The 25923-nt window shown below is 40.0% G+C and overlaps 1 protein-coding gene across 5 annotated transcripts in view; it reads left to right on the top strand.

The window, feature by feature from the left end:
• Window positions 1-25923, top strand: part of Nln (neurolysin (metallopeptidase M3 family)) — a 116060-nt gene that overhangs the window by 73140 nt on the left and 16997 nt on the right. For all 5 annotated transcript variants that reach the window (XM_005392619.2, XM_005392620.2, XM_013518407.1 and 2 more), the window contains 3 exons: window positions 4070-4205; window positions 6151-6517; window positions 14949-15150. In XM_005392619.2, the coding sequence (XP_005392676.1) occupies window positions 4070-4205; window positions 6151-6517; window positions 14949-15150 (705 nt within the window). The remainder of the gene's footprint in view (window positions 1-4069; window positions 4206-6150; window positions 6518-14948; window positions 15151-25923) is intronic.

Below are 25923 nucleotides of genomic sequence, written 5' to 3'. Positions count from 1 at the left end.
CTTCTGAGATAACATGTTCTTGTGAAGTTCCTTGGTTAGCCCTGTTGGACTTACTGGGGTCTGCTCTCTGTCCTGACTCAGTTTATCAGTTGTCTTCAGTTTGCAGTAGAAGGCGTGCTTCGGGAATCAAATAAACACAAGATTTTGTAGGCCAGACCTATATCACTTCTTGGTCATAGAATTCCTTCAGAAAGTTAGTTTCAGAGCCAAGAATCATGGGACACTCCTATAATTCTAGCACTTGAAAAGCAGAGGCAGGAGAATTGCCACAAAGTCAAGGCCAACCTGGGTTACATAGTTTCTTGTCTCTTTGCTTCTAGTCAGATTCATGTTAAAATAACCACACCCAATTATTCCTTTTGGTTATAGTACTTAAAACTGCCATGTCTCATATACTGACTTCTGTATTTTGCCATTCTTCTCTTTCTCAATTTAATGTAGTCTGCTTTTGGTTCTCTTGAAAAAGAGGACTTGAGGAAGAAGGCAGTGTTTTCAGACTAGTCTCTGTGGTTTATTAACTCAGTGACATATTTTTTCCTAATGTTAGGATTATAGAACGATTGAGTTTTCAACCATCTGAAGCTCCAGCTTGTAGGCCACAGGCACAATCTCCCCCAGTCGAATTCTTTTCCCCGCTATCTTTGCAAACTGGCCAGTTCTTGCATGAACTCATATCTCATGTTGTCGTTTCAAAAATCAACACACAAGCAAACACACATGCCAACAAAAATAGTTTTCCCAAACAGCTCCTCTAGAGCTACACCTCAGTAGGTATGTGGCCTGTCTTCTAAGTAAAACAGCAGCTTTGATACATGTTCTCCATGGTATAATAAGCATCAGCAGCTTCTCAGCCTGCAGTCTTTATATCCTCACTTCCCATTCTGCCTGCCTTTTTCACTTTTGTAATAGCACCTCCCTCTTTCTGCTGTCAATCTCCGTATGTTAGGGTATAGGATAAGCAGTTTTGCAGAAGTCATTCAGAAGCACAGTGACTCAGATAAAAAGTTACTTCTCTTCAGAAAGTAGGTTAGAGGTTACCAGGGAATGGAGCTAGGGAGCCTGAGGAGTTCCTGTTAATGGTTAGACAGTTTCTGCTTGGGGTAATGAAGAAGTTTTAGCTGAAAATACAGTCATAATGGTTGCACAACAATGTGGATATAATTAATGGCACTGAATTTTATACTTAATTTAACCATTGTTATATATTTTACCACAACTTTTGAAAAGGTTTCTCTTAGAGCTAGCACTTGAGAAGTGAGTAGTCCTGAGCTAGAGGACAGCTTGGCCATCCTCAGTATATGACTTCTAGGGTCATTGTTGTCATCTTCAGTTTACAGCTAACAGGGCAAGCACCTGTAAAGAAATGACCTAGAAATGTCACTCATCACTCACACTTTATTGGTCCACTAAGTGTCACATGACCAAAATAGGTACAAGAAAGGCTGGGACAAGTAGCTAGGTAGTCATGTATCCAGCAAAAACTCAGAGTTCTGTGACTAAAAGGAAGAATGAGAGAGTAGGCATTGGGAGAAAATTGACAGTATGATGAGAAGATCTGCAAAAACTGAAAAGATAAGAGAAAATTCAAACTAGTTAATTTTAGAGTGATACTATGTGTGCTCTCATCCATGTTTCTATTCTTTTTGTTTGTTTTTGTTCGAGACAGCGTCTTACCATGTAGTACAGGCTGGCCTTAAACTCAGGAGTGATCCAGTCCTCCTACCTCACCCTCTCAAGTGCTGAGATGACAGCTATGAGCCACCACACCAGCCTCTCTGTTCTAATTTTAAAATAAGGTAACCAGGTGGTGACACATACCTATAATCCCAGCACTCAGGAGGCTGGGGCAGGAGAATTGCTGAGTTCCAGGCCAGCCTGAATTACATAGTGAGACTCTGTCTCAAAAAGCAGAATTTATCCTGCTGGGTATGGTAGCACACATCTGTAATCCCAGTGCTCAGGATGGGGACTGTCACAATTTTGAGGCCAGCCTAGGATACATAGTTCAACGCCAGCCAGAACTTCTTAGTGAAGCCCTGTTTCATTAATAATAAGTTACACAGCACTTGCTATTGTGCCAGGCACTTTTTTGTAAGCACTTTCAGTATATTCTTATTTGAATATTCATGACTCCCTTGTGTAGGTAATTAATGAGATGAGATGATAAAAGAAAAGTGAGCGATGAGAAAGTTGAAGCTCGGAAAGCATAAGGGAAAGTGTAAGGCTAGGGCAGGAGGATCACTGGGAGTTCAAGGCCAGCCTGGGCTACATAGCAAGACCCTGTCTCAAGCAAAAACAAAAGTAAACAGTAGAAATGTATTGCTCGTAGTTCTGGAGGCTGAGAAATCCAAGAGCAAAGCTCTGTCACACAGTGTCTGGAAGGGGCCTTCTCAGCACATGCTCAAATGGGGGAAGGGAGCGTGGTGTTTCTTCACATGGTGGAAGGGCACAAAGGCCTGAGCGACCTCATTCCAGCCTTTCGTAGGAACAAACCCATTTGTGAGGCTGGAGAATTCAATTCTACCCTTAAATTTTAGGAGAACATACAGATCATAACATGTGGCGTCAAGTATATTTACACTGTGCTGCACCCACCACCGTCCAGCCACAGAACTCTTTCACGCTCTGTACTCATTAAACTTGCCTTGCTCTTTCTCCCACGCCCACAGCCCCTGGCAGGCATCGTTCCATTTTCTGTGTCAAAAAGTTGGACCACTCAGCAACCTTATACATGTGAAATGCAGTATATCTTTTTGTCACTGGCGTATTTTATTTAACATAATGTCTTAAAGGCTAATTGGTACTGTGACATTTGTCAGAATGTCCTTCCTTTTTAAGACTGAAATCTATGTAGATAAATACAGATAAGTACACAGACAGTCATGCTTCAGTTCATGAACCTCATTCTTTCCATGATTCTAGTCACAAACCAAATTGCACAAGAATCAAATCAGATGTCTCCATAAGGTCAATATTGAACTTAACGTGGAATTTACTTCAGTTCTTGTCCAATTCAGTTAGCAACCAGAATCATCGAAAGTATTAGGTCCATGAACCTAGGTGTTACTGTACCATTTTCTTGATCTATTCATCTGTCAAAGGACATTCAGGGCGCTTCCATTTTTTGCTATTTTGAGTAATGTTTCTACAAACATAGTTGTACAAATTATCTTTGATTTTTGTCTTCACTTCTCTTGGCTATGTACCCAGAAATGAAATTGTGGATGTTACGGTAATTCTCTGTTCAATTTTTTGAAGAATCTCCATAGTATTTTCTATAGCAGCTGCAGCATTTTACATCTTCATCAGCAGTACACAAGGGTCCCAATTTCTTTATATCCCTGCCAATATATTACCATATATATATGTATATATACACACACACACACACACACATACATACACAAACATGGTTTCATATATACGTATAGGTATACAGGGTACCTCAGTTCACAAACTTAATTCTTTCCACAATTAGGGTCATAAATAATTGTGAAACTTTGAATTGGACAAGAACCAAATCAAATTCATTGGTTAAGTTCATTGTTGACCTTATGGAGAAATGTGTGTATGTGTATTTGTATGGTATCTTACCACAAAAAAAAAAAAATCAAGAAATTTAAGTACCAATATTGGGTGCAATGAGAATAAATGAGGATCTCCATTCAAATTCAAATTTCTTTATGGTACTTCAAAGTTTAAGAAACTCATAGCTATCTCATGAGGTTTAAAGTGTTTAAATTTTTTTCAGAAATGAAATTCTATTATTAAAAAAACCTCAACCCTGAAATGAAACCAGCATATCTGACAGTTTCACCAGGCATGGTAGCGCATTCACATAATCCCAGCACTCAGAAAGCTGAGGCAGGAGGAGCACCATGAGTTTAAGGCCAGCCTGGGCTATATAGTAAGTTCAAGGACAGCGTGAACTACCTAATAAGACCCTATGTCAAAAAACAAAACAACAAAAAAGGATTGGCAGTATTATAAGCCTAAAAATGTAATAACTCTTCTTTAAGTGTTTTAGGTCCAATTAATTGTTAACCTTTCTTTTGTTGCTTATTACTAGGAAAACACCCTAATTCTGCAGCAGCTACTCCCACTACGGGCCCAAGTAGCCAAACTACTAGGCTATAACTCACATGCTGACTTTGTCCTTGAAATGAACACTGCGAAGAGCACAAGCCACGTGACGGCCTTTCTAGGTTAGTTGTTCTTTCTCAAAACTTAATTGTAGGATTTCTGTTCCCCGCTTCTCCATGGCTATCTTGCTGTACCATATCCATTTGTTTATGTCACCATTGTAGCCCTTGTTTGGGGTATTTATACTTGATTCCTGACGCGCCATCTACAGTCCTAACAGAGCGTGTTAGCTCATGGCCTTTATTTGCTGCCACTAGGTGTTCAGTAATGATAGCATGGCTACTATTAATTTGTATGAAGTAGCTGATATGTATAATGTAAATGAAAATAGAATGTATATAAACATGAAACTAATAATGAGATTCACATTCCTTTTTCATAAATACTTCTAAAATCATAAGTCCATGGCACTGAGTCGCTGCTACTCTATCCCTCATCCTTGTCCCCCTCTTAATGTGGTTGTCACTGTTCCAGGAACTCACTGATCTCACTTTCCTCTCAGTGAAAATGGTTGAATAACTTAGCCATAGTAAAGAGACACATTTTTGTTGTAATCATCTTTAATCAAGTTGGCCAAAATATGGCTTTTTTAAATTTTCCTTATCAACCTCTTTCAAACTTCGCTCACCTCTAACAACTTCTCAGAGTATTTATTGCTTTGATATCTTTTCATTACCATAATTAAGATAAAAATAATAATGTATTAAAATCAGCCTTTAACCCAAAATTTACTCAACTCTTTCCGTAGTGGCCATACCTTTCCTTACCGATATATGTGCTGGAATCACATATACTTTGTAGCAGGGACTCCATAAATGATAATATATCTGTTATTATGGAATTACTCACTTGTGAGACACTTGGGAACAACTACATAATTTTAGGCAATATACTAAAAGGAATTAGACGGGCCTTTCCTCAGTGGTTTTCTTGCCTAGTGGAAGCAACAGAGAAGTGAACAGATAATTGCCATATACTCAGATGCATGTTATATAAGAGGATGGGCCAGGGTTTTAACAGGTTTGTTGAGAGCGTTTCTTTTACTGGTGATCACATTGCTAAAATGTCTCTGTAGAGCTCCCTGATTAACTTAATTCCTTTATGATAATTTTCACTCTAATTTGAAATGGGCATATTTTCATATGAATCACGCTCTTGCTGCCTGTATTTGCATACACTCTCACAAGCCTAGTGAAAGCCGTGTCTTTGTGTCCCTTGTGAGGATACAGCAGTCCTCTCCGGCTGCACCCTCCTCTCACTGTGAGGCTGCATCTAAAGTGCCCTTTCCCTTACAGACCCCGGCACATTTTCATCTTCACATATGTAACAAATTGTGAAAAATACATTAAGAGCATATTCATTTAACTAAATAAAAAAAATTTTAGAAATTGTCCACACTGTATAGATTGTTGTGCCCAGAAATGTCTCCAGCTAAAATCCAGGATTGCTGTCTACAAATCATCCTTCTTCATAGGAATGGGATAGTAAAAAGCTAAACCCGGGGCTGGGGATTTAGCTCAGCGGCAAAAGCACCTGCCTGGCAAGCGCAAGGTCGTGAGTTCGGTTCCCGGTACCAGAGAAAAACAAAAAAACAAAAAAAAAAAAGCTAAACCCATGTCTGTCGAATGTGTTGAGCACTTCGCAGATAATGCTGACCACAGGTCACATGTGATTTATTCTTGTGGCTTTGTTAGGAGCTTAACCTCACTGAAGAACATGCACATAACAGTAGTTTGCTTTTCTTCCTTAATTACAACACTGAGAATTTTCTGAGGTGAACTTCATCTTTTGTGGATGCTGTAAGGAGGGCATAGCCAAGTTTGGTGATGCTAAAAGAAAAACGGACAAGGTTTTATTCATAAATCATTCTGGAAAGGAAAATCTGTCATTCTCAAGCTTGTTGTCATCCCCGCTTCCTCCTGGTGTCATGTTTAGCACCGTGCTAAAGCACTGGTGTGCTTGCTCCCAAGAGCAGTAGACTGCTAACTTTCCCCTTCTCCTTCACAGATGATTTAAGCCAGAAATTAAAACCCTTGGGTGAGGCTGAACGAGAGTTTATTTTGAGTTTGAAGAAAAAAGAATGTGAAGAGAGAGGTTTTGACTATGATGGGAAAATCAATGCCTGGGACCTACACTACTACATGACTCAAACGGAAGAACTCCAGTACTGCATAGATCAAGAGTTCCTCAAAGAATACTTCCCCATTGAGGTGGTCACTGAAGGCTTGCTGAGTATCTACCAAGAACTGTTGGGACTTTCATTTGAGCAAGTAACAGATGCTCATGTATGGAATCAAAGTGTGACACTTTACACTGTGAAGGATAAAGCTACTGGAGAGGTATTGGGACAGTTCTACTTGGACCTCTATCCAAGGTACTGATGATCACATGCTTGGAAGAGGCCGGGAGATTAAGACGCTACTCAGCTTTCTATTTCCTGCGTGTAGTTCTTAGTAAAGAGGTTTAAAATGTGGGCTGTAAAGTCAGAATGTCTGATTTCATCACTTACTGAGCAAGTTACTGAATTTTTCTGTGGCTCCGTGTGCTTACCTATATTATATAGGGCTGCTGAAATGAGAATACGAGTAGCACCTGCTTTGTAGGTTTATTGTTAAAATTAAATTGGTTAATTACATGCAAAGCTTGTAAAAGACTCCCAAGCACATAGCAAGTGTTTAGTAAATGTCAGTTGTACCACCATCACTGTTAGCGTTGACTGCATTTACTTAATTGAAAATTGTCCTCTCAAATGTGCATTAGAAAACCTGTCTGCCAGTCCTCTTCTGTCTGTGACTACTCCTCGCAGTCTGGCTGGGAAGCAGCACAAAGCACTGTGTAGTGGGACTAGCAGAATCTCTGCAGTCAGTTGGATTTGAGTGGGAATGCTTGAATAGCAAAACTAACCTATTTCAGACTGTTTGTTCCTCTGTAATATGGGACTGAAAATACCTTCACAGGATTGTTTACATGAAAGACCAAATATCCACATCACCTGTCCTAGCCATTAATCAGTGATAAGAATTCAAAACTTTATTACTATTTCTATAACGTGGTAACAATGGACTCCGCAGTGTTTTATCAGCCACCAAAGGAGTTGAATGGCTTTCTCCCTAGACTGCTCTCTAAAACACAGCCACCCTGATGTAATTACTAATCTTTTCTTCAACAGATCACAGGAAATTGTAGTATCGGCCTTATTCAGTAGTGTACAGTATAGGTACACACTCCCTGAGTGTGTGATGGGAAAGAGGCTGTGTAACTGTGTCGCTGAGTATCCCAAAGCTTTATGGTTTTTCACTCACAGTCTGACCTAAAAATAAAAAACCATGCCGAATGTAGATGGGCTTGTTTTTGATTAACAAAATGAGCCAGGAATTCTTTTAGGGAAAGTTGGAGTTTCCTGTACTGTTCCCAAACTCTTTCCAGAGTCAAAGTAACTGTTATTGCTACCTTATCTTGATGTCTCTGCCACGTTCCTTCTATGTTCAGAAATCTAGTCATTACTACCAAGACTTTGATACATGGACCAGAGAGTGTTTTGAGAGGGTAATGAGCTAGTTAGTATTCATTTCCTGTCACCTTACATCTTGTTTTCATAAAGGTGAGAAAAATTAATTTATTGGTCTGATTTTTAAAAAACCACGATATTCAGAATAGGTTTTCAAAAACCAGTTTATTTCTCTTTTAATCATATTTCAATTTTTATTCATCAAACACAAGTTCTCAAACAAAACAAAAACAAAAGTCTCATGATTTCAACATAAATTTCCCAGGTAAAAACTTTCTTTTAGTCACCATCATTTAATAAACAAAATGTAAAAAGACAGAATCTCAGAATAACAAAACATTTGAAATTAAATAAATCCAGTTTATTCTTAAAAAGGAAAGTGATTTGTCAGAAGAAAAAAGGAAAGATAGTGAAGAATATCAATTTGGTTTTGGAGGGTGTGGTTTACTTTGGTTTGTTTTAGGGGCAAGGTCTCACTGGCTGTGGAGTCCAGTCTGGCCTTGAACTCATGGTGATCCTTGTGCCCTAGCTTCCCCAGTGCTAGGATTACAGGTGTGCACCACCTTGTCCAGGGTTTTTTAATTAGTAGAAAATTTTGGATTTTCAGCTATAATTTTAAAAATTATACAAAGATTTTTAAGAAGGAAGTCTCTCTGGTGCAATAACACCATATTACTCTCTAAACAGGTATGCATAGCATTTCATAATGTATCAAGAGGCATAAAAAAATAACAGATTAATTACCAGGTTGATGTAGTTTTCCTATTTGATAGAAGATTTTTAAATCTCTTTACAGGTTTTATCTGTTTATATATTTCCAACTCGCTACTTGAAATCTTTCCACGAAGATTCATGTGCCCAGTGAATACTTTGAGGTTGAGCTGGTTGGAAATGTTAGTAAATTCAGTGCACTGTTTCTGGTGTACGTACCCACAGGTTCTCTCCCCTTCTGCCTGCCTTTCCTTCTCGTGTCCTTGGTCGCAGTTCTTCTTGTTTCTTAATCAAAGCTTTTAATATAAGCGCTAAAGTTTGCTGTTCTTACACTGCATCCCACAAATTTTGATGTTGCACTTTCATTTTCATTTTAAAAATATATGTTCTACTTTCCCTTGTAATTTTCTTTTCAACCCATGGATTAACATATAGAAATATGTTTTAAATTCCAAGTATTTAGATATTTTTCTAAATTATTTTTTCCGTTATTTCTAGTTTGATTCTATTATGGTTAGAAGACATAGTTACTACCTCTTCAATTCTTTTAAAGTTCTATGATTTGTTTTATGGCCAGCATATGGTTAGTCTTGGTGACCATTTCAGGTACATTGGGAAAAAATATACATTTTAGGGTTGTTGGGTGGAAGGTCCAATATATATTTCTTAGGTAATGTTAATCAGTAGTTTTTTTTTGATCTTACTGATTTTTCTTTCTGCCTGTTCTAAGAAAAGAATGGAGTTTATAATTGCAGATTTTTCTATTTCTCCTTCGGTTTTATGTGTTTTTGCTGCATGTATTTAAAGCTGTTTTTAATATTGTTACATTTTAAGAGCTGGGGATATAGCCCAGCAGCACAAGCGCTTGCCTGGCAAGCGCAAGGTCCTGAGTTTGAGTCTCGGTACCAAAAAAAAATATATATTGTTACATTTTAAAATGTGATCTCTCTAACAAGATGTATTGTGTCTTATTATCTCAGGTAGTATTCCTTGCTGTAATGTCTGCTATTACCTGTAGCTAGGCCACTTTCTTCAGATTTCCATTTCAATGATGTATCCTTCCTTTTTCATCCCCCTCCACTCAGTTTTTTGGGGGGTTTTTTGGGGTTTTTTTTCCCTTACTGGGGATTGAACCCAGGGCCTTGTGCATGCTAGCCAAGCACTCTACCACTGCACTACATCTCTAGTCCTTTCCTTAAATTTTATTTTGAGGTAGGGTCTCAGTAAGTTGGCCAGGGTGGCCTTGAACTTGTGATCCTCCTGCCTCTACCTCCTAAGTAGCTGGAGTTACAGGTGTACATCACCACACCAACATATAATTGGAGCTGGCTTTTTAATCCAATCTGGTAGTCTCTTTTAACTGGTTTGCTTATACCAGTTACATTCACGTTACCGTTTACACCATTTATATTTAATATAATTACTGATATGAAAGCAATACAGTCTGCCGTATTACAGGTTGTTTTCTATTTGTTCCATCTGTATTTTTTTCTCATTTTACCTTTTTGTTAGCTGATGGTTTTCTGTGATTCAGTTTTATCTCTTTAAAGTTTCGTTAATGGCCGTTTGGGGGGTTACAATAAACATCTTTAATTAATCAGATGTTCACAATATACATCTTTATCTAATTACATTCAGATATTACTATACTACTTCGCAGCAGCATAAGGAGTTTAAAAGTGTATTCCCAATTTCTCCCTGATCATTTGTGTATTGTTGGCATATGTGAACTCCAAACATCCAGTCTCTTGTTAATGTTGTTGCTTTAAATAGTCAGTTATTCAGAGCAACTAAAAGTAAGCACATTTTGTATTTACCTTTATTTATTCCATTTTTAGCACTACTCATTTCTTTGAAGACCCAAGCTTTGAGTTGATATGAAAGCCATTTCTGCCTAAACAACTTCCTTTTTCCTGAACAGTTTTCTTTAAAATGTCTTATACTTCAAGTCTGTTTGTAACATAGCCTCTTAAGTGTATGTGTGAGAAAGTCTTTATTTTTCATTCTTTTTTAGAAAGATACTTTTATTTAAAGTTCTGGATTTGCAGGTATTTCATCATTTAAAGACATAATTCGGAGCCAGGTGTGGTGGCACACGCCTGTAATCCCAGCACTTGGTGAGGCAAGAGAATCGTTGCGAGTTTGAGACCAGCCTAGGCTACAAAGTGAGCTCAAGGCCAGCCTGAAGTGCATAGCAAGACCCCGTCTCAAAAAGACCTAATTCCATTGTCTTCTCACATGCGACATTGCAGATGAGACATCTGTTGTAGTTCTTATTTTTACCCTTCATATGTGCAGTGTGTTCTTTTCATCTGGCTGCCTTCAACATCCTCTCTCCATCTCTCATTTTTAGCAGTTGCAGAATACTTAGGCATGTGTAGTACTTTTTCCCTTCTTTTTAATTGTTTCGTGTTTATTTTTCTTCATATTTGAGTTCTTTGGACCTGTGGTTCAATGGCATAAATTTTGGGTAACTCAGCTATGTTTCCCTCAAATGTTTTTTCTGTTTTCTCTGTATTCTTCTGATTATACATATAATAGGCCTTGGACATTACCCTGTAGCTCTTAATGCTCTTTTCTGTGCTAGGTTTCCGTGTGTGTGTGTGTAAAAGCTTTTGTATTTTAGAGGGGTACTTTACTTTTCATCCAATGATTCTTGGCTGTGTCAACTCTAATTAATGAGCTTATCAGAGCTTACTTCATCTCTGTTACTATGTTTTTCATTTCTGATGTCCTCCCATAATTCTTTCTTACAGGGTCGAGCTTTCTGCTGGAATTACCCATCTGACCAGGCATAGTCTGCCGAGCTTTTAACATGTTAGTTTTGGTTATTTTAAATACCTTGACTGAGCCCGGGGTTTAGCTCAGTAGTGCAGTGCCTGCCTGGCAAGCACAAGGTCCTGTGTTCAATTCCCAGCACCCAATAAATAAATAAATAAATGAATAAATACATACATGCATTCATACATACTGTGATAGCTCCAGTATCTGTCAAGTCTGAGTCCAGTTCTCTTGTTTGCTTTGCCTTTTGTCCGTGAATTTTTTACATTTAATTTTTGTATGCCTCACAATGTTTTTTGAAAACCAGATGTTTGTACCGTATAGGACAGTAAAGGCTGAGATAAATACTGTAGTTTTATGCCTAAACGTGGCCACACATTGTCTTCTGCAAGGCTTTTAATGTAGTTTGATTCATTTAGTAATTGAACTAGGTTTGGTATCTATTACTGCCATGCTACAAGCTTCAGATTCTTGACTTGGATTCAGAATGGGAGTTGTTTTCCGCCATGCCTGTTCCATCATCAGTTTTAAGATTCTTTGTGCTCTGTCTCAGGGCAGATCTCTTTCCAAGGTCTTGTTCTCTCCCATCAGTTGGCTACTGTAATTTGTTACTGTATGCTCATTAACCTGGTTAGGGGTTAGGCATTCTCTGTTGCTCTATGATTAAGCATCAGTCTTAATCACAGCAAAGGTTCTGTTCCTGCGTCCCAGCATTGGACCATGAATCAATGGTAAACTCTAGAAGCCCAGCCCATGACTGCCTGAGGCTCTGGGGGGATATCTGGACACAAAACATAACATTGTGTCCCTGGCTCCATTGTCTTCTCACATACGACATTGCAGATGAGACATCTGTTGTAGTTCTTATTTTTACCCTTCATTTGTGCAGTGTGTTCTTTTGTATGCCTCATGTACAACCCTGTATGCAAAAGGCATTGTAGTCCATCTCTAACAGTTTCCAAAGTCCTAACAGTTTCAGCATTGCTGAAAAGTCCAAGTCTCAAGTCTCGTCCAAGATGTAAGGCAAACTTTTAGCTGTGAGCCCCTATACAAATGAAAACAAAGTTAAACACTTCCAACATTCAATCGCACAAGGTAAAAATTACCATTCAAAAGGTACAAACAGGGATACAAAGCATTGGGACCCAAGCAAGTCCAAAATCCAGCAGGGAAAACATTAAGTCTTGTAGTTCCATGTGGAACATCTGAAGCAATTTGTTCAGCTGTGAGTTCCAAAAGGTTTGTGTGACTCCACCCCAGGGCACTTGCAGTGGTTGTAGCTCCCACAGCTTCTCTCTTGGGCCCTCTCTGCTCAATCCATGCAGCTTTCCTTAGGTGATGCACGTTTTGGGTTTTTCCAAACTTCTGGGTTCTCCACTGCACCTTTGGCTTCATACTCATAGTTTCACACACTGCCATCTCAGAGGAATACTGCCTGGCCTCCCAGGCCTTCTTCTGAAATCTAAGTGGAAGCTTTCTTAACCTCAGAACTCTTGCATTCTGCACGCACCTAAAACCAGCACCATGTGGATGATGCCAGCTGGAGTAGTGGCCAGGCTTTCTTCTCTCTTGGTTTTAGAGGTCGAGTGACTGGACCGCTAAGCATCTGAACCTGATTCAGAGGAACAAATTCTCTATACCCCCACCATTTTGGAACCTGGTGTGGCCGCAGCTTACATTCAGGAATGTAGTTTGGCTGCCACCATTCTGGAACATGGTGCTGTGCAGCTTTCTCCTCAAAGCAAAATCTTTTACTTTTGCAGGTTTGAGGCTGAAAAAGGTGGAACCTTACTGCTTCTTGTGATGCCCTGAGGCCATCATTTATATGCTCCTGTTCTCAGCAATGAAGATCTCTTCAGCTCTACCTTCGCAGTCCTCTGCTTCACTGGAGTTTTTTTCCTGGCCAAATTCACAACATTTTAAATCATCCTGCTGGGCTCTTTACTCTTGATTCTCAACACAAATCGGTCTAAAAGCACCCAGCAATAGCTGTGCCACCGCCTCAACATTTAACTGCCTTGAAATTTCTGCTGCCAGATTAATTAGTTCACCACGCTTAGTCTCTGGACATGAGCAAAATACAGACAAACTTTCTGCCAAACTATAACACACATCGTCTGGAGTCCAACAGCCAATGCAGGCCTTCTCAGCAGAAACTTCCCAAACCTGGTCTTTACTGACAGGATTTCTATCAACCTTCTCATCTTTTGAGATGACCATGGGAGACCAGAATCTCCCATGCAGAAGAGCTTAAGGCATTCCAGCTCTCCTCTTTCAGGCGACATCTCCAAACTTTTCCAAATACTTCCTACAATCCATTCCCAAAGGCTCCTGAACCACATGGTCAGGTGTAGTCACAGCAACAACCCCATACCTCCAGCACCAGATTCTGTCTTGGTTATTTTTCTCTTGTTGCTGAGACAAAATACCCGACACCTAAAATTAAGAAAGCAAGGGTTTATTTAGCTCACAGTTTGTGGAGGTTTCAGTCCATACTCAGCTGGCTCCAAGCCAGGTGGCACATGGCAGAGAATATTCAAAGAATCTTCCCTCTTTGTATAAAAGGAAAAACCTCCTTGTATGGAGTTGATAAAGTTTTTTATCAGTTCTAATCTGAAGGCAACAGTTCATGATGGCAAGAAAACAGCAAAAGCAGGAAGAGCAAAACGGGAGAAGCAGCAAAGAGCAAGCCTCGTTCCCTCTCTTACAATGTATGCAAGCTACCTGCCCCAGGGCTGGTGTAGCACTCACAGCCATGATCCCAGCATTGGACCATGAATCAATCCTAAACTGTAGAAGCCTGCTCCTTGACTGCATGAGGCTTTAGGGGGACACGTAGACACAAACCGTAGCATACTCCTCGCCCCGGGTACAATGATACATAGCTTTTGGAGAAGCCATCAGTGACACCACATAGTCCAAGTGTAGAGGCCTTCATAACATAACATATGCTTATTCCTAGGCTAACTAAAAGTGTTCAATTTCTTTTACAAAGGCTGCTTAGTTTATAAAAGCTTATTTAATTGCAACCACCAAATCTTCCCTCTTTGAATAAAAGGAAAAGCCTTCTTGCGTGGAGTTGATAAAGTTTTTTTTATCAATTCTAATTTGAAGGAAAAAAACTAGTCAGGCACAGTTTATCTTTTATTTTAAAATTACTTCAACCCTGTGTAAGCTGTACTTTATTCTAAATTTTCTTCAATTATAAAGTGATTTTTAGTGACTATCTGAAGAAGAAAAGCAGGAGCTCATTAAAGTAAATTGGACAGGGCTTGGGGTAGGACTATAGTCAGCAGTGGAACACTTGCCTAGTAACTGTGAGGCCTGGGTTTTGATCCTCAACAGCGTGCGTGCGCGCGCGCGCGCACACACACACACACACACACACACACACACACACACACAGAGTAGATATTAGGGGCTGGGCATGGAAACATATACATGCAATCCAGTACTCAGGAGGCTGAGGCAGGAATCGTGAGTTCAAGGCCAGTCTGCACAATAAAGAATATAAGACTCTGTCTCAGAAAAAGAGGAGGGGGTCACTGCATACTAGGTGTGATGTACATTCATTTAACATTGGGATTTCTCAACAAAAGAAACCTTGAAGTTATAACTCCAAGGGATAAAGGGATTACTATTTGCTTAGTTTTTCTGTTTTAGCAAAATGCACTGTTTTTTCTAAGAGGTAAATTAAATGTTTAGAAGTCATGTGCCAGATATAAAGCTTAATGACTGGGCCATGTTGGTGCTGTTGCTGGAGAGGGGTTTTCCTTTCTCACTATCGGGTGTTTCTTGTTCCCAGGGAAGGAAAATATAATCATGCCGCCTGCTTTGGTCTCCAGCCGGGCTGCCTTCTCCCGGACGGCACGCGGATGATGTCTGTGGCTGCCCTTGTGGTGAACTTCTCGCAGCCAGTGGCAGGTCGCCCCTCTCTCCTCAGGCACGATGAAGTCAGGACTTACTTCCATGAATTTGGTCATGTCATGCATCAGATCTGTGCACAGGTGAGTGATTCCTTTGTGATAAACCTACCAATTACTATTTTTGTCAGGTTTCTCTCCGTACCATGTTTCTTCAGAACCTAAACTAGTTCAAGAACTTTGGACACCTGCAAAAACACAGTTTGTTTTTTGTTTTGGGGGGTTTTTTGCTTTTTTGGGGGGGTGGGTTCCGGTACTGAGAATTGAACTCACGACCTTGCGCTTGCCAGGCCGGCGCTGCGCCGCTGAGCTAAATCTGCAGCTTCAGCTAAATCCCCAGCCCCCAGTTTTTTTTAATCACAACCTATTTTTACTCAGGTTAGTGCACCAATGAAAGAGCTTTGTTGAATATCAAATGCTTGTAGCAAAAGAAGTAAGGAAGGTAACAAATACTGTGCTGTCTCCTTTTCGTTGCTTCCTTCTTCATAGGAACTTGGTGTAACCTCCATATAGGCTATGCTATACTCTGTCTCTTCTTATTAATGTTTTTTTGAGGAGTTCAGTGGTTCTTAACCTTCTCATACCCTTTACTCCTTTTCTAATAATAAATATTTTAGCACTCCTTTTATTAGCCTCAAATTAAAATCATACAAAATAACCATGCAGAGAATTATGCAGAGTATGTGTACAGTAGATTAAAATTGATTTCTTTAAACAATCCTAAATTCGTATGGAACCAGAAGAGACTCAAGAGTAGCAAAACCAATTCTGGGCCTCAATGGCAAAGCAGGGGGCATCAAAATCCCCAATTTGAAATGATACTACAAAGCTACCTTGATAAAAACAGCGTAGTACTAACAAAGAAACAGATCCAGGGGTCAGTGGAACAGGATAGGAGATGCAGGCACAACTCCAGCCACACCTAGCTATCTTATCTTTGACAATGGAGTCAAACACCTGCACTAGAAAAAAGATAGCCTCTTTAATAAATGGTGCTGGGAAGACTGGCTTTCCACATGCTAAAGACCCATATCTCGCAGCGTTCAGTAAACTAAAATCAAAATGAATCAAAAATCTAAATGTAAAAACAGAAACACACAATCTTCTGGAAGACAGAATAGGTAAAACTCTTGAAGACACAGGTATAGGCAAAGATTTTATGAACAAAATACTGATCACACAGGAAGTATCACAAAGAATCAATACCTGGGATCACATAAAATTAAAAACCTTCAGCACAGCAAAAGAAACCAACAGAGTGAAGAGACAACCCAACTTTTTACCAGCTACTCCTCAGAAAATTAACATCTAGAATATATAAAGCACTCAAATCAGATCCCCCTGCCAAATTTAAAGACTCAGTCCAAAAATGGGCATCTGAAATGAATAGACACTTCTTAGTTGAAGAAATACGAACAGCAGTAAATATATGAAAAAATGCTCAACATCATTGGTCACTAGAGAAATGCAAATTAACAACACTGAGATTCCATCTCACTCCAGAAAGAATGGCTGTCATCAAGAAATCAACCAATAACAAATGCTAGCAAGGCTGTGGGGAAAAAGGAGTCCTTTCCACTGTTGGTGGAAGTGTAGACTGGTGCAACCATTGTGGAAATCAGTGTGGAGATTCCTCCAAAAACTGAACTTAGAGGTTCCATTAGACCCAGCTATTCCACTTGTAGGTATCGTCCCAAAGGAGCTAAAAGTATCATACCACAGTAATACAAGCATATCCATGCTTGTAGTAGTGCAGTTTATAATTGCTAAGTCTTGGAAACAGCCCGTATGCCCATGAACAGATAAATGGATTTTAAAAACACGGTATTTAGATACAGTGGAGTACTATTCTGTCATAAAGAGTAAACTTGAGTCATTTGTAGGAAAATAAACATTCCTCAAGACCATAATTTTATGTGAAATCAGGCACACAAATACTGCATTGCTTCTCTTGCGTGAGAAACCCAAAGGGTAAATAAGGAGCAAAACAAAGGCTAGACACTGGGAAGTAGGAAGAACATTTTCAAATGGGAAGAGGAACAAGAGCGGGGAAGAAGGAAAGGAAAAGGAATTTTTAAAAAGAAAAGGGAAGAAATGAGAACAAAGCTTTTGTAAATGGGGAGGGGAAGAAGGGTTGAAAGGAGGGGAGGGGAACGGGGGAAAAAAGAAGCAAGATATATTATGACAGCACATTCCCTATGATGAATGTGATCATTATATATGGCAAATATGTGCTAATAAAAACAAACAGGAAAAAATGATTTGTTATCAGAAATGAAAATTACATTTATTTCAAGGCCTGAGTTCCATCTTCAGAACCAAAAAAAAGAAACATGCCTTTTATCTCAGTTTTGTAATGCAGTCCATTTAACTAGGCCCAAACTTATGAACTTGTTAATATTCAACTATTATTAACATACGAAAATCTTCAGTAGTGCAACCTAACCGTTTAAATATATTGACACTGACAGAAATGGGATAGTCTAAATTTGAAATCTTAAGCATCCCTAAAAAGTAAACATCTTATATAACCTTGCTAGAATAGTTTCAGATTTACAAAACTGTAGTAAAGATTGCCCATGCAATTTGCACTGTTTGCCCTACTTTTTAAAATGTGATTGATTGATTGAATTTTTTCAGACAGGGTCTTGCTGTGTGATCCAGGTAGACCTTGAAATCACCATATAAACTAGGCTGGCCCAAACTCATGATGATCCTCCTTCCTCAGCCTCCTGAGTATTGGGATTACAGGCGTGCACCACCGTGCATGGCTGCCTTACTTTTAATATCTTTCCTTACTATAGTACATGTCACAACTGAGAAGCCAGCATTAGTATAGCACTAACTAAAAACTTTTTTTGGGATTTTACTAAATTCCTCTAAGAGTCTTTCTCCATAGAGAATCTTCTTAAATCAGTGGTATCCTCATTGAATATAAAGAAACCATCGTTTTTGTTTTTCAAATGGTAATACTTGGGCATGACTATGCAGTAAGATAAAATGAAGTATGGGAGGAGGGAGTTGTCCCAAATGTAAATAACTCTGAATGGAGCATCATACACTGCAGACTGTTAAAGTGATTTGTGTTGTCAGCTCAGTTCCAAGAATAGTATTACCGATGGTGACATGTACTCCTGAATGACAGGGAGACTCCAAAGACAAAATGTAATCTTAACTTTGATTTATACAGTAGATGCTAATAGTACCTGAAATTTTCACTGGGCGTGGTGGTGCTGTAATCCCAGCACTCAGGAGGCTGAGACAGGAGGATCATTGTGAGTTCGAGGCCAGCCTGGGCTACAAAGTGAGCTCAAGGCCAGCCTGAACTACATAGAGAGACCCTATCTCAAAAAGACAAAAAAAAGAAATTTTCTGTTGTATAAAAATGCTTTACAAAAATATATACAGTAGGATTATTTCCTAGACTCACTGGATTACTGTTTTTTTATAAATGACTACTAGGACACTTGAATGACAAGGCAGGCATGAGACAGTTACTGTTTTTTCCCTGGCCTTTGTGCAATCTTTTTTGAGCATTCAGCATTTGTAGCCCTCAGAGTGGTCCCTAATCATTGTAATAATCAAAAATGTTCCTGCACATTTTTAAACTACTATTACCTTTTATATTAGTCAGATTTTACTTGTACCCATCACTTAAACAAAGAGAGGGTAGCTTGGCCCATGCTTTCACAGGGCTCAGTCCATGGCTGACTGCTCCAAGGCAGGAAGGGCATGGCAGAAGAACACAGCAGAGCATAGCTTCTGAGTTCAGGGTGGCAGGGAAACAGAATGGGAACAGCCTTGGAGATGAAGGGGCAAGGGACCACATGTGGGGCCCAAGTTCACACTCCATGACCACCCAGACATACTCAGGCTCCTAAGCCAAGCTGACAGTGAAGCACAGCCATCATACTCTGTTTAAAAATTAATTCTATATTTTATCTTTTCATCCTGTTATTTCAATTTTTTTTTTTCTTTCTTACAGTACTAGGGTTTAAACCCAGGCCAAGCATGCTAAGTAACCACTGTTCTACTGGGACCTGTCACTAACTCTATTTTGAGACTTGCCAAGAGCCTGACTAAGTGGTTCATGCTAGCTTCAAATTTGTGATTCTCCTTCCTCATCCTCCCAAGTAGCTGGAATTACAGGCATGTACCATCATGCCTGGCTTTTACGTTATGTGAGATAGCCAGTTCAGTACTAGAAAATGTTTTTTGGTACTGACATTTTAAAACTGACTCATAACTGAACACACACACACACACACACACTGCATTCACCAGCTAGATATCGCTCTTTCAAAACAGTAAATAATTCTTAAAGTTTTGCTGAACTTTATTCATGAATGCAGAGTGTGTCATACTGATGAGTAGTGTTGGTATAATCCTTGGCTAGGTCATGTGTTCATGAGATTATCTTTGAAAAATCTCTTTGTCTGTTTTTCCTTTCAGATGCCATGTGATCTTTCAAGAACTTTTTAGGTAGTGGTATTTAGAACAAGTGATCACTGCTTTTGTGGGCACAGACAGATCCATTTGCAGTTTTATAATGTCAGTCCAAAATCTTTCGTACTGATGTAAAATGGGTGGTAGTAAATAAGGGGATCCATAACTTCTATGTTCAGTACTTTTGACTTACCTGAGAAATGTGTAGTGAATAAAAAAAGTTGCCATATATATTCAGTAGATTGGTTTTAAGATACAGAAGCTCATCCTTTGAGCTGTTCCTTGTGACATTCTGCAGGTCTGATGACCCGCAGAGCTCGTTTGAGCTTGTCACAATAACATTTGAATTTGTCGGCTTGAACTTCCAGTTTTCAGACATGTGGACAGACTAGCTCAATATGTCTCCTATCTCACCATTCAGAAGTTGGGTTTCGCTCACATTTTCTTTGTTTACACTGCAGAGTAGGCAGTTTTGGAGATAGCAATCAAGAGGAGGTATCACTGGTATCTGTTCTGTTTCATATCTTGATTGTGGTTTGGCCTCTCAGTTGTTAGTGGGCTTTTGAACTTCTGCAGAATAGAAGAACAACGCCTCTCCCCAGCTGCACTTTGATGGCTTCTTAGGTTATGTATGATGTGCATTAAGAGCAGTACTAATGAATTTTGAAATATAATGAGATAATGATTTTAAGGAAACATCAGAATGACAATAAAGCTTTTTTAATTAAAAGTGAAAGGGATGGACAGTCAAAAAGTTCAAATTATGTGATATGAAATAGCCAGGCATAGTGGTGCACACCTATAATCCCAGCACTCTGGAGGCTGAGGCAGGAGGATCCCCGTGAGTTCTAGGCCAGCCTGGAATGCATAGTGAGACCTGTCTCCAAAAAAAAAAATTACTAGAACATCTTGTATGTTCTAAATATTTAAATTGCACACTCTAAATAAACATACCCTGTATTAGTCAGGAAGGCACCCTGTTATGACAAGGACACTGGATAAAGATGATCACTGGATTAAAAATCATTTGTGAACCTGGCTATAAAGTCTTTTGGCAAGTTATTTGACCTCTGTGAACAGTTTCATTTTTTTTTTTAATTCACAAAATGAGAATAGCAACGGTTCTTGCCTACTTCTCTGGCAGGTTGGGGAAATTAAATAAATATATGAAAAGCATAAAGTACTATAAATATTTGAAGTATCCTTATAGCCATGCTTATGTATAACTGAATTATACAGTTCTGAATTATCCAGGATTGATCCTTTTCAGATCAAACCGAAAGTGGGAAGAGCGGAAACCACAAGGCAACTTACTGTCACTTCTTGGTCAAGAGAACTCACAAATGCTTACCCTCACTGAGTTTTGGGTAAAGTTGTCTGGAAGGTGATAGCAACCAGTGAGAATTGTATTTGTTTTTGATAATGTAGAAGTTCTAGTCCTAAAGTAAGAGCAGAATGAGCCCGTTGGAGTATTGGGGATGGTGCTGGTTTCGTTGTAGAGAAATGTGGCTGTAATGCTAAGGAGTAATAGTTGAAGGAAGCTGAGGGCAAGTGTGGTCAGAGCAACCAAGGCCGCACGTGGACAGGGACAGGCAGACTGGGCCAGCCGAGAGTGGAGGCCAAGATTTACCGAGCACACACCATGTGCCGAACACTGTGCATGGAGCTTTGCATTCCTTCATTCACTTTATCATTGCAGTACCCTTTGAGGTAGATGACTGTTGTTATTCCCCCGTTGTCCAAGCGAACAGAGCCTGAGAAGGCCTTGCTGCAGATGACCAGTCCTGTCTGCCTAGCTGTTACTGCCTTTGCTGTCATCTGGGCAGCAGAGGCAGCATGTCTCATGCAGTCTGAAGCTGGTATTCTCATCGGACAGACTTTTCTCCTGAGTTAATGAATGGTATTCCGGTGATAATGTGGAAGGAAGGAGTTTGTCCAGTGCCACGCCTCCCTCTGCAAAGTTGACTGTTGAGGTTTCCATCCAAGAGAACTGTGAGCTGTTTACCAGTAGTCTTCTGCCTCCCCCGATCTCTCCCCCAGCCCTGTTCCAGCACAGTTACAGTCAGACATGACTTCTTCCAGGATCTATTTATATGCACACTTAGAATGAGTGCTAACTAATGTCACAAGTCAAAATGTGAATCCTTATCATCTTTATTTCTGTTTGGGAACATGCTTATTTTGTTTGTTTACTGCATATTCTACGTGTATTTTTTTAATGAAGGAAAAATGAAGCTATATATGTATAAAATCTCCCTCCTCTTCTGTGTGAGGGATCAAAGCCAGAGCCTCACACATTGCTAAGCAAGCACTCCACCACTGAACTACGTCCACATCCCCCCAAAATATGTTTTTAAAGAAAGAAAAGTTCTTAAGTAGCAGAATTATTAATTATCTACTTTGCCTGTCATGTCATAATTCATAGGGTAGGGTTGGATTCAAAAAAAAGAAAAATTGCCTCTTACTCCTGAAATACCAAACACCAGATAAGACTAGTACAGTGAGGGCCCAGTGGCTCCTAGAGGCCCCAGATGCCCCAGAGCCCAGTCATAGGAGGCTGAGGCAGCTTCTGCAGAGGATTCAGTGTCAGCCCTCAGTGCCTTGGGTGCAGCAGGAGCCAGGCCAAGGTCAAGGCCAAGGCCTCAGAGCTCACAGTAGCAGGGCCTAGGACAAGGAGTGGATCACTGTGTCTTCAAGCTAGGCCAGCTGGTCAAGGCCATGATGATCAAGGTCCAGGAGGTGATTGCTCTCTTCTCCCTGCCCATCAGGGAGTCTGAGATTATTCCTGGGCACATCCCTCAGGGGTGAAGTTCTATAGATCGTCCTTGTGCAGAAGCAAACTTACATTGGCCAGTCAACCGGGTTTAAGTCATTTGTTGCTACTGGGAACTACAACAAATGAGTTTGTCTAGGGGTAAAGTGCTCCAAGGAGATAGCAACTGCCATCCAAGAGGCTATGTCTGCATTGTCCCTGGGGCTCTGTCGGTGTGTCTGATCGCTCCTCCCAGAGGCACTGGCGTCGTCTCAGCCCCTGTGCCCAAGAAGCTGCTGCTATGACGGCTACACCTGTGTGTGGCACTGCACTGCCCCTCTGGCAACTTTACCAAGGTCACCTTTGATGCCTTCTCTAAGACCTACAGCTACCTGATCTCTGACCTCTAAGAAGAGACTGTTTTTCAGCAAAAGAAACCAACAGAGGGAAAAGACAACCCACAGAATGGAAGAACTTTTAACTAGCTACACCTCAGACAAAGGACTAACTTAATCTAGTATATATAGAACTCAAAACAATAAGGCCCCCCAAATTTAAAGACATAGTCCAAAAATGGGCATCTGAAATGAACAGACACTTCTTAGATGAAGAAATACAAAGAGCAATAAATACGTGAAAAAATGCTCAGCATCACTGGTCACTGGAAAGATGCAAATTAAAACAAGACTGAGAGTCCATCTCATTCCGGAAAGAATGGCTGCCGTCAGAAAAATCAACCAGTAACAGATGCTGGAGGGCTGTGGGAACAAAGGAACCCTTTCTACTGTTGGTGGGAGTGCAGACAGGTGCAACCACCGCAGCAAGATCTGGGAGCTAAAAGACACCCCTCCCCATTTCATACTTGGGTATCAGACAGATCACAATAGGGAATGACTGCTACAAAATCGGTAGTGGATCACCTCAAACACCCAAGATAAGTCCACTTGAAGCCTATCCTTTTCCCTGAACAAAATTCACTTATTGAATTTAGCAATTTCCTTTTTTTTAATTGAAATTTGCTATCATAAAAATACTACTACCAACACCAGGCGTGGGGATTGTAGTGGTTGATTGATTGTGTTAACTTGAGAAGTTTAGAAGCATAACTAAACTTGGCTAAGCAGTTGGCTCAGCAGTTCTACACCCTAGAGGGTACAGAGAAGCCACCCTAGGGTGTAGAGGATCACCCTAGGGTGGATCGTCACCTAGATAATATAAAAGGGAAATGAAGAAGGACAGAGGAGCTTCCATTCCTTTTGGAGGAGCTCCAGTCTTCACCTTCAGCTTGGACTTAGTCTTCAGCTTCCACCTTGGATCCTTCAGCCTTCTGTCACAGACTCATCAGCCTCCCAGTACGGACTTGCACGGAACTCTGCAATGAACCCCAGACCCTGGACTGATCCCTTCGGTCTTCAGTGTGCAGACACCCTCTGCACGCTTCCCCATACAACTCTCTGGCTGACTGTCATAAGCCAGTCTTGTAATTTCTTATACATTTGTACATCCTGTGTTATATCTGTTTCTCCAGTAAAACCCTGACTGATACAGGGATGCACACCTGTAATCCTTGCCCTCAAGAGGCTGTGTCAGGATAATCTCGCAGTGAGTTCAAGACCAGCCTACACTGCAAAGCGAGACCCTATCTCAGAGAACCAAAATAATAATAATAGCAATGATAATAATACTAATACTCAGAACCAGTAGAAGCAACCGGTTTCTTACTTGGGACAGTAACATGTAATACTTCAGCTTTTTTTTTGAGCTAGGGTCTTACTGTGGTTCAGGCTGGCCTCAAACTGAGGGTAACCTTCCTGCCTCAGCCTCTGAGTCCTGGGATTACAGGCATGTGCCACCATCCCCAACTCTGCTTTGGCCTTCAAATACAGCAGAAGTCACATGATGTTTTTACTTCAGTTTGTATTAGGGCAGTATATAAATATACAAGTCAGTCTATGGCATCAAATCATCTTTTGTAAAAGTCTGTAATGGAGTATATTTTAGGTATCCTATTGTCCATTGAAAAGATAACAAGAAAAATCTCATTTATACTGTTTTCTTCCTCTGAAGAACCTCTGAGGGTAACAAGGCTCTAAGTTTATGTTACCATCTAGGACTTTATTGTCAAGACATTTCCTTCAGCAAACATGTGCTAAAACTTTGAATTACAATCTGCAGAATTATTTGTTAATTGGACTCATTTCAGTCATTTTACTTTTAATAATATTCAGTTTTATGTAGGAAGTATAGTAGCATAATGAAAGGCGATCAAGGCCTCTAAGCTACTACTTCCCACACCTTCAAATTGATCACATGGAAAACTATACAAATACTTTGTAGGGTTCTTTGCATTACAATTTAAATGTACTGGGCAGTGCTATGACCAGCAGTGAGCAGTACTCAGCAGCCGTGGTGTTTTGTGTGTGAGATCACATTGCTCTTCTGGATCGTAACATGTCCCGCCTGGGTTTGTGTGGACGGCATAGTGGCTGACTGTGTTCCTTTGTCAGAGAATTAGCTGTTTGTGGGAAATTGAGCTTTTGAATTTTGTAGATTCTTTGTCTTCTTCGTTTGAAAAATATTTAAATGATGTTGCCCAAAGGGCTCACAGAGAAACAGCTGACTTGACTTTTGGGAAATTAGTGAGCAATGGAGCTATTTTTAGCTTTTACTCCGTGCAAACACTTCCTTTTGTTCTGTAGAATACATTGTTGATCTGTTCCTTAGCTGTCCCCTCCCCCACACATGGCTTTTAGGTAGAATAAGCCCTCTCTTCTCTACTCTGCATGACATAACTGCCTTGATTCTTATTTTAACTCGTAACTCATGAGTTACAATATTTGTTTGTTCATTTTCTTATACTGAACAGCTCATACACGAGCGCACGCGCGCGCGCACACACACACACACACAAACTCACATTTTTTGTAACTTGAGGTTTTCTCCCTTATCTGAAAATACTGAGTGAAGCTCGTTTTTAGGTTATACTTGCATCTGCGACTTTAGGGATTCATGTTCAGGTGAAGCTGCTCCGTCTCCTGGAGCAGGATTCTGTCATCGTTCATACACCCCATGCTGTTCTGACGCATCTCATCTTTCTCAGTGAAGGGAAGTGCGTGGTCAGTTAGGTCATTTCTACTACTCAGCTTCAGGATTGGATGTTTTTATGCATGGTTATTGCAAAAGAGAAGCTGGTTTCATTGCCAGGTTTGAGGGGCGTTTTTTGTTTTTCTTTTTGTTATATTGTGTTGTTTTGCTTTGTTTTGTTGAAACAGGGTCCCACTATGTTTTGCAGGCTGGCCTCAAACTCAGAGTAATCCTCCTGCCTCAGCCTCCCAAGTGCTGGGGTTATAGATGCCAGGTTCTTTTTTAAGCATGGTTTGACACCCATATGAACAAACAGTCCAACTTAAATTTTTCATAAAATTAAACTTTTCTTAAGGTCAAATTGTCTCTCGCAATGATGTGATGAGTTGCCAGATAACTGAGATTATTTTTAAATGTTTTGTTCTTATTGTTTTATAACTAAAATATATATTAAGTGAAAAAATACTGAGTGAAAAATCTTTCTACAAGCAGGATATATAAGATTTACATTTTTGTTGTATGTGCTAGCAGATCACATGATTTTTGCCTCTGTCTGCTGTTAGTTACCATTTAAA

Source organism: Chinchilla lanigera, unplaced genomic scaffold (assembly GCF_000276665.1).
Source record: "Chinchilla lanigera isolate Chin_1 unplaced genomic scaffold, ChiLan1.0 scaffold00045, whole genome shotgun sequence".
NCBI lineage: Eukaryota > Metazoa > Chordata > Mammalia > Rodentia > Chinchillidae > Chinchilla > Chinchilla lanigera.
This window is presented reverse-complemented; position numbering and strand designations above follow the sequence as displayed.